This window comes from Corylus avellana, chromosome ca4 (genome assembly GCF_901000735.1).
Source record: "Corylus avellana chromosome ca4, CavTom2PMs-1.0".
In the NCBI taxonomy this organism is placed as follows: Eukaryota; Viridiplantae; Streptophyta; class Magnoliopsida; order Fagales; family Betulaceae; genus Corylus; species Corylus avellana.
In genome coordinates this window covers 20,002,096-20,015,669 of record NC_081544.1, presented here as the reverse complement: position 1 = coordinate 20,015,669, position 13,574 = coordinate 20,002,096, and the positions used below count along the sequence as shown (strand labels likewise).

At 32.0% G+C, this 13,574-nt stretch overlaps 2 protein-coding genes across 2 annotated transcripts; one reads left to right on the top strand and one right to left on the bottom strand.

The window, feature by feature from the left end:
* Nucleotides 1-4,416: 4,416 nt before the first annotated feature.
* On the top strand, nucleotides 4,417-6,235 carry LOC132178188 (protein neprosin-like). Its single transcript, XM_059590639.1, has 5 exons — nucleotides 4,417-4,632; nucleotides 4,764-4,922; nucleotides 5,126-5,170; nucleotides 5,621-5,767; nucleotides 5,855-6,235. The coding sequence occupies exons 1-5, from the start codon at nucleotides 4,417-4,419 to the stop codon at nucleotides 6,233-6,235; spliced, it is 948 nt and encodes a 315-aa protein (XP_059446622.1).
* Nucleotides 6,236-10,243: 4,008 nt separating this feature from the next.
* LOC132178187 (uncharacterized) lies at nucleotides 10,244-11,724 on the bottom strand. The gene is made up of 2 exons (XM_059590638.1): nucleotides 10,927-11,724; nucleotides 10,244-10,657 (listed from the first exon to the last, which is right to left on the bottom strand). Exons 1-2 carry the CDS (start codon nucleotides 11,722-11,724, stop codon nucleotides 10,244-10,246), a joined length of 1,212 nt encoding a protein of 403 aa, XP_059446621.1.
* Between the last annotated feature and the right edge of the window lie 1,850 nt (nucleotides 11,725-13,574).

Sequence of the window (13,574 nt, the reverse complement as noted above, 5' to 3'; positions counted from 1 at the left end):
TAACGGCTACTTTTATTTTATTATTATTATTATTATTATTATTATTCATTTTTATATAGAAGATGGTGCACTCGAATAGCTGTAGCTGCTATCTTTAATTAGATATTAATAAGTATGAGATATCTACATTTCTAATGGTGCATTGGTGCGTGCATCACATATAAGATGCCTTCTTTCCTTTTATAAATTAATGGTTTTGAGTCGAAAGGGGTAGTTTAATCTTCATAATATAGGTCACTAGTCCGAATTCCTTCTTCCCGTTTTCTTTGTTTGGACTTGTTAAAAAAACAAAATAAAATAATCGTTTTATCAAATCTCTGATATGTTAAATCCCGCAAAGGATACAGCATTTGTGGCGTCAATTCATGTCCCAGCTAGCCACACGTTAATTAACTCCATTATTATGCTCAATAATTGAGTCTGTCTACAATTTTTTTTTTTTTTTTTTTTTTTTGTTTTTTGTTTTTCAGGCACATTTAATTGTGACACCAATTCATGTCCCAGCGACACGTTTTTTTATTTATTTATTTTTATTATTATTTTTAATTTTTATTATACGTTTTGATAACATGGATCGTCAAGGGTTGGTGCATATATGGATGCATGCTTTAACCCATACATATCCGGCCAGCTATCCCACTACAAAAATTAGACAAAATAGTGACATGTGGTTTTTTCAGTGGTGCGTCTGCAATTAAAATGATGGGAAAAGTCCACATAACCCCCTCAAACCACCACTCAATTGACAATGTCCCCCCAAACTTTCAATTGTGACAATGTCCCCCTCAAACTATCAAAAATTGTCAATGTTCCCCCCAATGACGAAATTACCCTTAGTAAATTTTTTTTTAAAAAAAAAAAATTAAAACTTCTAGAAAAAACCTAAAACTAACAAAAAAAAAAAAATCCAAACGTTGGCCATTTTTTTTTAAAAAATCAATTTTATAAGAAAAAAATTTAAAAAATTTCGATTCTTTTTTTTATAAAAATTGAAAATTTTATTTTTTATTTTTATTTTTATTTTTGTTTTATAATTTTATTTAAATAAAAATTTACGTTTAAAAAAAATAAAATTTTCGTTTAAAAAAATGAAATTTTTTGTTTTTTAAAACTAAATAAAAAAAATAGCTTTTTTTTTCTAAATAAAAATTTCTGTTTTAAAAAAATAAAATAAAAATTTTTGTTTAAAAAAAATTGTTTTTTTAAATATTATTTTTAAATTAAAATTTTTCGTTTTTTAAAGAAAATCAATATGGGCATTTTTGCCTTATTGCTAGTCTTGGGGGGACATTGACAATGTTTTGGTAGTTTGGAGAGGACTTTATTATAATTGAAAGTTTGCGGGGGACATTGTCAATTGTGTGGTAGTTTGAGGGGAGTATGTAGACTTTACCCAAAAATAATTTGTCCGAGAAAGGTTGTCTTGAGCGCACCAAGGCAGCACCACTAATGGATCAGTGCGCCGGCGGTCGATCCCATCTAGCTTGCGCTCGAGTGCACCAACGCTGTGGGCAGCCCCAATAGAAAGGCAGTAGCTGAATGTTGCGAAAATTTAGTTTGGACCCTTTTGTTAGTTTTTCAATTTTAGGTTTTGGTATTTTTGTTTAGTTTTATGCTTCTTTGTTAGTAGTAATTTTTGATTTCATAATTTTAGTTTTTGTTTATTTTATTTTTTAAAAAAAATGGTTAGTATTTCATGTGGGATATGTGCATGCTAAAGAGTGAGAGTGAAGCATGAATTTTCTGTTTAATAATTTTAATGATTTTTCTGTACAACATGCTTCTCCTAGTTGTAGGAAACTAGCTCCTACCAACTACCCTCACAAGTTTTACCCACATATACCATGTTCACGCTACTCAAATTCTTATCATCATATTAGCAATTGTTTTTACAACCCGGACTGAAGCAACCATTATGTTGATTGGGTGCAACATGATTCCACTTATGGTGGGGAACATTTTCCAACTGCTCACATCGATGACGTAGCTGGGAGAGCAAACCAACTCATGGCATCTAGGTTTGCCCATGCCCAGTTTCCTCATACTTATGCACCACATAAGTCATCTTCATTTTGTTTTAATCCTTATCACTATGCAAGAAAGTGTACATTCATTAGATACTACATGATTGATGAGGATGATGCTAGTAATTCTTATCATGAGCATGTCAAAGCTTATTTTTCCACCATACTTGGGAGTGAAGAAATTGCAGATAACCATGAGGAGGAAGAAAAAGAGGAGCAAGTTGAGCACCTAGAGCAAATTGAGTCCCCAGCAGATACTACTCTGTCCAAAGACAAGAAAGTGAGTATTGAAGCTCCTTCCTTCTTCATATGCCCTCTTGAGACGCATCATGAACCCAAAGTTTCGGCGCTTCAATGTCTCAACGAGCCATATTATGTTAAGATCTTCAAGGACTTATACACGTAAGTGTGCAAATTTGGGAATCATCTTCCTAAGAAAATCCTTTGAAGTAAGCAAATTGGCTACCGAAGATGATGAAACATCCTTCTAGAGTGCTATCAAATTTTGAAGAAGAAAGGATGGAATGGATTGGTTGGACATCCGAGCGATCGGGGAAAGTACGGTAATTTTTTTTAAAATTTTTTTTTCCACCCTTCATTTTTTATTTCTTTTTTCCTTTTTCATTTTATTTGTGTTTCTAACAACAATTAATTGTTTGATGTTTGTTTTTGTGAAAAAATGTTGCTGTTAGTTTTATTGACAGGTGTTTTGGTGTTTAAGTTTGGGGGACGCCCTGGCCTTTTTCACACTCAGTTGTATGTTTCCTTACTTCGGGTAATGTATTTCTATACTACACATTGAAGACAATGTGTAATTCAAGTTTGGAGATATGAAAAGACACTCTGTCTGTTTGTTCTAAAATCAAAAATAAAAAATAAAAAATAAAATATAACAAAAATTAACAAAAAGTTTTTTTGCTATGTTGTTAAGTATGAGTTAAGCTGTAACTGTAGTTTGCATTTCATTGGTTTATTTAAAGTGTTGAACTCATAATGGTTTGAGACAGCTGCCTTACCTTAACTTAGGTAAAGGCTTTGTATTTATAGAATATTCAGTTACAAAGGACATTGATGTATAGAGTGTATAAATATATGTCTTTGTGAAAGCTCTTTACATTTAATGATTAAACTATACATTAAACTCATCTTTGGCTTGTTGAGTAGTGTGCTTTTCTTCATTTGAATCCTCTTTTGTTTTGCTAGCATGAGATGATGTTGCAAACATATCCTTGACAAAATAGAAGTATTCAAAAAATATAAGAGAAGTTTGCAACTTTGTTTTTCAATGGCAAATACAAAAGTAATTAGAAGATGCATATTTTTCTTGCTAGCCCTATCTTTTGTGCTGAGTGATAGATTTGTTGGTGGAAGAAGGATTGAGACCAAGGAAAGCAAAGAGTTAGTTAAGCATAACGGAACTGTCAAAACTATTGAGGTCATAATGAATATATTACATCTTTTTTAATTTTTAATTTTTAATTTGATTCTAGAAAATCTCTTCCTCTCTTTGTTTTCTTTTTTTTTTTTTTTTTTTTTTCTATGGCTATATATATTCAGGCTTGCTTATTCATGGTCTAGTGACTATTAAAATCTTTGCAGGGTAAGGATGGTGACATAATAGACTGTGTTGATATCTATCAACAACCTGCATTCAACCATCCATTACTCAAGAATCATACTATACAGGTTTCTTATTGTTTCTCCTAACTCTGGTTGATGTTTTACAGTGCTATGTAGTTGCTTTATTATTGTCTCGGTCGTTCTCTTGCTTAAACAATTTATATAATTGAAAACATAGTCAAAATTTATACCCAAAAAGTTTCTATTTTTTACAGTTTTTCTTCTTTCGGGATGAGGGTGTTAAAACAAAAATAAAACAAACAAACCAAAATAGGAAACAAAGAGCTTTATTGCCCATGGATGTCAGTTAACTCAATAACTAGCTTTTTTTGTCATTGCACAAGAGACCTATATATGCTTGAATCTTGCTAAAAGGTAATGCAATAAACCACATTTTATCCCACAACTATCTCACAATATTGACATGGTAATCGTAACCAACTTTTGAATCAATCCATGTTAAAAAAATAATAATAATAAATAGAAAAATATGGGTTGGTTCACACTACCACATGTTATTATGAGATATAAAAATTTAGTTTATAAGATTACTTGTTGCTTATATAAACTAAAAGAAAGACAGATCTTGATGATGTTGTGATGGGAAGCTAAATATTTAAACAAGTTAATAATTTTCCTATCCTTTTAAACGCATCATTTCCAAGATCAAAATCGATTTAATATGATACGTGAAAGAAATTGTGGCTTTGGCCTTTTATTTGGTCAATTGAAGACTAAGACTAATTATAGTAATTTGTTTGTGGTTAATAAGATGGAACCCAGTTCCATTCCAAATGTAACAAACAGAGCATTCAACAATGTCGAGTTGTCTCAAGGTTGGCTTGAGAATGGAGAATGCCCTGAAGGAACAATCCCAATTAGACAAGCTCGAGCAGATGAATATGATGTACATCGTGCTATACCCCCAGTTGCACATCGGAAAAAGTTTAATATCAGCCTTGATTATGATTATAATCGTGGTCACGAGGTATATCATATATTTTTTTTTCTCCTTTTTACATATGAATTAGAAAAATGCAAAGCGTACTAAATTTTTTACCAAGAGAGGCTTACCATATTGATGTGTAACTTATTCATATGAATTATTTTTCAACTTAGTACGCTGTAGTTGATCTACGTGGTGGCAATTACTATGGAGCACATGCATCAATTAACGTATGGAACCCTGCAACATATACTGGGGAAATTAGCATTGCTCAAATATGGCTTGCATCCGGTCCTAAGAACCTACTAAACACCATTGAAGCTGGATGGCTGGTAAGTTTGATTGATAAAAACATCATTAAGATTAGCAATTGCTTCTGATTTTGCTGTAAATCTGAATGTTCAAGCAATTAGAAACTTTTGGATTTCAAAAGTGGGGGAGAAAATTGATATCATAATGAAATTCAAAGCAAAAATGTAACATATAAATCAAGCATTTGGAGGATAGTTTCTGATCAATAATTTCATGGCTTCAGGTTAATTCACGTGACAAGCAAACCAGGTTCTTCATATACTGGACTGTAAGTTGGATAATTTCAATTCCTTCCATGATATAACTTAAATTTGCATATATTGGACTAGTCCCACTTAGGGGTTTGGGCATAGTTGAAAGGTATTTTGAATGTCATATCCCTGTTTGTGTCCCTTACATTGAGGATCCGGGTAGGGTTTAAGGATTGCAAGACAGTCATGCCCCATCTTATACCTGCTATTTGGAAGTTTGTTCTGTTTACGAAACCCTACTTACACTTACAGCCTTTTACGGCAGCCTCAGTTACCCCTTTGGATCTGATCACTTATTTTACTCATTCCCAGCTACTTTTTGGGTAGCACTGTCACCCTTTTTTTTTTGAAAAAAAAAAAAAAAAAAAAAGAACTTAAATTTGCAGTAGGAATCCCCATCAAAACACTATTACATATTGCATGTATGTTTGTCAAACCACTAATCAAGCTATATATGTGGTTTTAAGCGTGATGGGTACCAAAGAACTGGGTGCTACAATCTTGATTGTCCTGGTTTCGTGCAAGTAAACCGTAGATTTGCAATTGGTTCTCCCATCAAGCCTGTCTCAAGCTACAACTCAAAGCAATATGAGATAGGGATAACCATATACAAGGTAATATGCAAGGATTGGGATTTCTGACATTTTTGTTGTAAATTCTCTACATATTGCTCACTAAATTCCCCAACTTATATGATTCAGAATAAGGGACATTGGTGGCTACGGGTGCAAGATCAAGTACTTGGATACTGGCCTCACTTAATTTACACATACTTGGCTAGTAGTGCTACCGGAATTAGCTGGGGTGGAGAGATTTACAACAAAGGCGAAGGGGGACATCATACATCAACTCAAATGGGAAGTGGACATTTTCCAAGTGAAGGCTTTGGAAAAGCAAGTTATTTTCGCAATATTCAATATATGGATTACACAGGAAAATTCAATGACCCTGATCAAGGACTGGTAGCATATGCAACAAAACCTTCATGCTATAGTATAAGTGTTTCCAATAATAAGAATGGAGCCTATGGAACCAATTTCTATTTTGGGGGTCCTGGGTATTCACCAATATGTCCGTCTTAAAAAGGGAAGAAGAAAAACTTATAGTAATAAATCACAGATTAGAGGGATCTAAATGTCCTCAAAAGAATGTTACCACAACCTGTATTGTATTTTCAATACTATTATAATTGTACTTTTCATAAGTATTATGAAATTTACTTTTCATAGTTGTAAGAGGAAAACTTGAATTTTGCTTAATCAAAACATTAATATAAAATTAGAAAGAATCTCTAATATTGTTAGTATAATACTTATTAGATTTCAACACAAATAAAACTCAAAATTATGAACATTTGAAAAAGTACATTGGTTGTAGAAAAAGTATGCGCGAGATTTTTTGTTGTAGTTTAATTTCAAAATTTAAACATATCTTTATCGAACTTTTCATTATAGGTTGCAAAAAAAAAAAAAAACAACTATTACGCCTTTTTAAATATAAAGACATACTAAAGGTTATACACCAATATTTTACTCAACATAATAACACACAATCATATATAGAACATTGCATAACTGTATAAGTAGCTAGCATAAAATTTTACCATCATAAGGCATTTAACTTTAATTAGTTTAATCCATATAAATTAAAACACGTTAAAATCTTTGTTCCCATATGTATAGTTTAAAATGAAAAATATAAAGAAAAAAAATAACGAAAAGAAAACTTGGCTTGTGATTATTAACGTATTAATAAAAAGTTAGTAAGAATCATTAATATTATTGGTGTTATACCTATTATTTTTCATACAAATTATAAAACCCATATAATTATGAGCCTTAAAAAAAGTACATAGCAAAATAATGAAAAATCTTTCAGTCAACAATGCAATAAAATAATCATCCCACATTATATTTAATCTTAATTATCTTTTACGTATTTCAAAGTTCATTTTTTGTATAATAATCAAATAAAATTTTGCCTTCTTTTGCTTTCTAAAGCATAAAAAGTACTTAAAAAAAAAATGAAAATCCGGGTAAATTATACAAATAAACAAAAAATCTCATAGGCGAATAGATCTTGGGCAAATATCAAATAAGAAGCATGTTATATCGAGCAATTAACGATTTTATAAACTAATGGACACTAAGCAAAAATAAGCTCCAAGATGACCGTTGTGATTTTACACTTTGGTTTGGACATTGAATATATAATTGCTCGTAAGATCGATGCTAATCATGTATACAATTAATAATTAATATACAATCTATACAATTAATAATTAATATACAATTATATATTTAAAAAAACCAAAAATAATGCAATGAAATTTTTTATTAATAAACTTTATGCCTCTTAAAAAACCGGTTTTTTATTATTTTTTATTAAATGACTAAACCCATGCACCTTACGTTTTTTTGAACCCATTTTTTATTATTTTTGATTGATAATGCAATGAAATTTTTTTCTATTTTGTTTCTACATCCTATCATTTAGTTCGTCTAATTCAACAATAACATATAATATTATTTTATATACATATTAAAGTGATTAAACATAATAATACATAATAATTTGATTTGTATTATTTGTTTCCTTATTTGATTTTGACATTAATAATACTTAATTTATTGAATAATTTATATATGGAAAACTATTCAAATATAATTAAACCCCATTAATTACACTAATTTAATGACCAATTTTTTAAGTAAAAATCGGTTCACTCTTAAAAAATCGGCTCACAAATTATGCCTTAAAAAATTGGTTTAACATTAAAATAAAAAGGGTTCATGCCACATGTTGCAATATTAAGACACTTCTGAGAGCGATTCGAATTTTATATATGAGAAGTTGAAATTTGGTCATTGCATATGTTTTTGTGCTTACACCTAAGGCTTCATTTGTTTTGGCATAAAATATTTTTTGTAAAAGGTTATTATTTTTTATTGTTTGGTGCGCCCTAAAATATTGGTCAATCTGAAAATGATTTCAGTTGACTAAAAAAATAACATTCATGAGCCGTAAAATGGTTTACGTTTCTCATTTGAGTAAACCATTTCTCTCACAATTTCTGGCCCAAATTGCAAACAATATGAGTATGCAATTGCCCTTAATCATCTCAATCCCACCGCCAAATTCTTTATGTTTTGACACACGCTTTTCCTCCATGACTCCTATTCATAATGAAGATGGAAGAATATGACAAAGTTATACTTGCATTTGCATTTGACCACTTGATGTGCGATGAGAAGGCTGAAAGATCATTTATGGCAAATAATGCTAGACTTAGAAAGATATAGTTGGACAAATTTTTCAACAAGCATGGATATTAAAATTTGCATATTATCGATATGTGTCCATTAATTTATTATTATTATTATTTTCAAATTGTGATTGTTAACTTCATTTTTGTTACGATTGATTTTATTTCACACTTTAACAAGGGAAGATTCTCGTACAAACACTACTTTAAACGTGGCACACTACAAGTTCGAACACCCATCAAACGAAACTCTTTAAATTTGATACAAGGAGGTGTGGCTCTAATGCCAACTGATGCGGGAAAGTATGGCTCTTGTGAAACCCCGAAAACTTAATGTCACGATCCGAGAAAAATGCTAACAACATTTGTGTTGAAGTTAAAATTGAAACTCTTTGAAATCACTTAGAAAGCTCAATCTCACATATTAAGGAATCATTGCATGACTTGGCACCCATGCAACATCTTCGTAATCCACCTACCTAATGTGGAACCAAAATTTGGGGTATCACAATCTCCTGTGCTCATATCTTTGATGTCATCATCACGGTTTACATCATGATGTTACTAGGTTTCTCTAATACCATTTGTCACAATCCAAGAAAAACAGTGGCGGATCCAGAAATTCATTCTACCGGGAGTGTCAATAAAATATAATAATAAAATAATTTTTTTTCTCTTTATATATTATATTTTTATTGGATTATGGCAAATACAATTAAAAAAAAAGAAGAAGAATAAATTATATCACAATATATGTATCACAAAAAGCATATTTATTCGACTTCATAAATATATGCTAAATTGATATATCAGTTACCATGTAAGCACTAGTACAAAAGTAAAGGGAAAATACAAAATACAAATGGCCTAAAATTGCATTCTACACGGCTTTAGAGCAACAAAATCATCAAGTATCAAATCTGAATAAAAGCTTTTAGCAATTTCCCTTTCAATGTAGACAAGTAAACTATCTCCAAGAAACTCATCTTCCATTTTGTTACGAAGTCTTGTTTTGACAATTTTCATTGCTGAAAATGCCCGTTCGGTAGTTGTTGTCGACACCGGAAGAGTCAAAACAAGACGAATCAATGTATCAATAAGATAATATGTATCTGATTTTCCGGCCTCTATCAATCCTCGACATAATTCCGCAATGGAAGACAATTTTTGTAGTTTCGGATGATTAAGCATATCAACTTCAAAATGCTTCAATTGAAATCTCAAAATAATTTTTTCCTGCTCAGAAAAATTCAGAGAATAGTACTTATCTGCAAGACTACATATATCATCAATATTAAATGATTTATAAGCATCATTTGGATCCAAAGCGGAACTAAGTGTCAAGAGTTCCATTGCACTTTCACCAAATCTACAATCAAGCTCTTGCAATTGAAAGTCTATAGTAGCATTGAATACATCAAAATGATAATAATGTTCCACCGTAATGTTATCCCGTTGAAGATGACCTCGGCTTTTACCATAACGAGCACCCAAATCCGGAATGTTTATTTCAAATTTCTTGGAGAAAGAGACTACTTTCTCAAGAAAATTATCCCAATCTTCATTTCTCAATTTTTGGAGGAGTGCTTTTGTATTAGAAACTAATTGCATAGCATTCAAGATGTCTTGAGATTTTTGTTGCAAATGTTGACAAAGACAATCAGTAGTACCCATAATTTCCCTCATCAAATGTAAAATGAATATGAATTTGAATGATGTAATCATTTCATAAGCAGCACCAGCATCCTCACGTTGAGAGTAAGTAGATCCTTCATTTATAATCTTTTCAAGCACTGAACAAGCGGGATTAAACAGCCTTAGTAGGCTACAAATAGAATAAAAATGAGAACCCCAACGCACCAACTCGTTTCAAAGTGCCAATTTGGTTAGCCCCTTTTCTAGTTTCAAGTTCATCAATAGCTATCAAATGTGCGATATCTTCTTCTTGAGCATCTTGCAAATCATGATGACGTTTACATGAAGCACTAACCACATTGATAATGAAATTCAAATTTGAGAAGAAATCATGAACAACAATTACCTCTCGAGATGCAGCAACTAATGCTAATTGTAATCGATGTGCAAAACAATGAACATAGTATGCACAAGAACATTCATTGAGAAATAATGCCTGCAATCCTTTCCATTCACCACGCATATTGCTAGCACCATCATACCCTTGCCCACGAATACTTTGAATATCAAGACAATTTTGAGAAAGAACGTCAGATATTTTATCCTTTAAAGTCAATGCTGATGTATCTTTAACTTGGACAATATCAAAGAAGCGTTCTTGTATAAAACCATCTTTGTTAACAAATCTCAAAACAATAGCCATTTGTTCTCTCTTAGACTCATCTCGTGCCTCATCAACAATAATGCAAAATTTTGAATCACCAATTTCTTCACGAATTGCATCTCGCACCCTTTTTGTCCAGACGTGTAAAATATTTTTTGGACATGATGTGAAGTATATTTTGCATTTTGTGGAGCATTTTCTAAAACAACCTTGGCAACATCCTCGTTGTAATTGGACACAAGTTTTATCAACTCAAGAAAATTGCCACGATTTTTAGAATCGGAACCTTTATCGTGACCTCTATAAGGACATCCTTGATATGCCAAATACCGAATAGAATCAATTGAAGTCTTCAATCTCAATCGATTGTTCACTTTTTCTTCCGAAGTTTGTTTATCTATCACCTTATCAATATGTTGAGATTGATTTTTCAAATTGTCACAACACTTAACAGCATTATTATGAGGTGAACATGGCCCATTTCCCATGTGGGCCAAAAAAGAGCAATGTGTACCATCATTAACTTTCTTCCAATTACGAAATCCTTCAATTGTAAATGCACTACCTCCAAACCGCCCCGTAGGCCTTTTAGCAAAAAGAAAGTAGGGTAAACAATAAGCAGCATCTTTGGCCTCAGAATATTCTAACCAATCAAACATCTTATACCAAGATGATTGAAATCTTCGGCGGTTTTTTTCAGTTCCTGAAAACGGATATCCAGAACTACTAGAAGGAATGAACCTATGCGGACCAACTTTAAGATAAGCACATCTAATTTCATCCCGTTGATTAACAGGATATTCCCATATTTGAGGACGTAATCCTGGATCATGTTGTAGAGTAGAAATGTCAAATGACTCAACTACTTGAGATTCAATTCTTGGCATCTTAGAATGGCGTTGCTCAGGAGCTAAAGTTTGAGGATTTGATGTCGAGGAAGACATTTTAGAATTTGAATCAGCATCCTTTTTCTTAAAAAATGCATCAATTGTTTTTGGCTTGCCCATAATGTAATCTAAGAATTTTCAGAAACCTGGAAAATTATTTATCTATTAGTTTTAATTCACATACTAAACAATTCATGTCTAATGAAACATACTCTAAGTCTCTAATGATATTATAATAAAATTATTAGCATATTCCGATAGCTATTAGCCTAACATGAATTAATGAAAAGAGCAAACCTGAGATTGACAATAATCTTCTGAAACTCGTTGATGCTTGACAAAATCCCAAAATATATAAAACACACCTTACAAAAAAAATAACAATATTGTTTTTATTAGCATAAGATAAACAAAATGATGAAAATAAGAGATATATCACAATTAAAATGCTCCATAAATTTCGGTCAATCATATTAGAGTTTGCAAATTGCCCAATTAAAAAAGAAATACGCATCTACAATGGGAGCGCCCCACCACAATCTACAAAATGAATAAATAAATAATAAAGTTTTTGAATTGGGGAAAGAAAAAAACAAACAGTATTTTGAATCTTTACCATTCTTTAATTCTTTAATTCTTTTTATTTTTTTTTATTTTTTTTGTGAGTCATTCTTTAATTCTTAGTTATGAGTTATGACAAATTTGACCAATGACCATGTACAAAGAACAAACACAATGAAGACAATGAAGGCTGTGGGGACCGTGGGTCTTGGACTCTTGTGCTGCTGTGCACAGCCTCTGTAGCAAGCAACAAACAAACTAAAAAGTATTCTATTCTTCCACTTTCTTCATTCTCTTTCACTTTTCTAAGCACTACCAACCAAATATATTTATATCCCCTAGGAACCACATATATTTACAAACAATAAAGGCATAAAGCAAGCTAGCAACTGTTAAGAGGAGAATACTCACAGAGACTACATAGTCGTCACTCTCCCACTCTCGATCTCAGACTCTCAGATCTGGACAGCCACAGCCGGGAGTAAGACTGGTTATTTGTCGCTAATCGGTGAGCAAGTGAGTGAGTGCTGCACAGTCCACGGCTATTAGCCTATTACAGTGCAAGAGCAGAGGTTTTGTGTTTGATTTGGAATAATAATCCCCACACTTCAACGGAATTGGATTTCTCAAGTTGGTGATTTGTTTCGACAGTCGGCAAGTCTGAAAACGAAACGCTCTTGAGCCGCAGGATAGGTTGGAGTCGGGAAGAGGGGTTAGGGATTTAGGGTAAGATTAATTTTTTTTTTTTTTTCTTTTTCTTTTCTTTAGTGTATTGCCTTGTTGGTGCTGAAGAGTTGAGACTTGAGAATTTTTTTTTTTTTTTTTTTTTTTAAAGGTGGTAAAAATATTTTGCAGGGCAGTAAGGATTTTGAAATTTTTTACCAGGGGCGTCCTTCAACTATCGACTTAAAATTACTTTTTTTTTGTTTTTTTTTACCGGGGGCGCCCGCCCCTGGGTCGCCCCCCTTTCTCTCCGCCACTGAAGAAAAAGACTTACCACATCTACACAATTACTCTAAAAGGACTAGTTAAAGTTAGATTAAAGTTTCTTGAAATCATCTATAAATCTCAATCCCACCTAATAGGGAACCAATATGAGATTAGTACTCATGGACCACCTTCATGATCTACTCACCCCAATGTGTGACTAATTTCTAGGGTATCATAGTTAAGTCACACAGACAAAGATGTTGAGTTGCTCCACCTAGATCTTTAGGGCATTGTATTAAAGCCTAAATTCTGCATACGAACATTGATACATGGTGCTTTCCTTTCACATCATATTTAAGTATGCTATTAGTCTTAAGTTTTAAACCCTAACGAGTGATTTGATAAAAGTTGAACACTGCAATATTTTTGCCCTGATTTCTTAAGAAATTAATTGTGATGCAGGTTTGCCTTAATTGTCT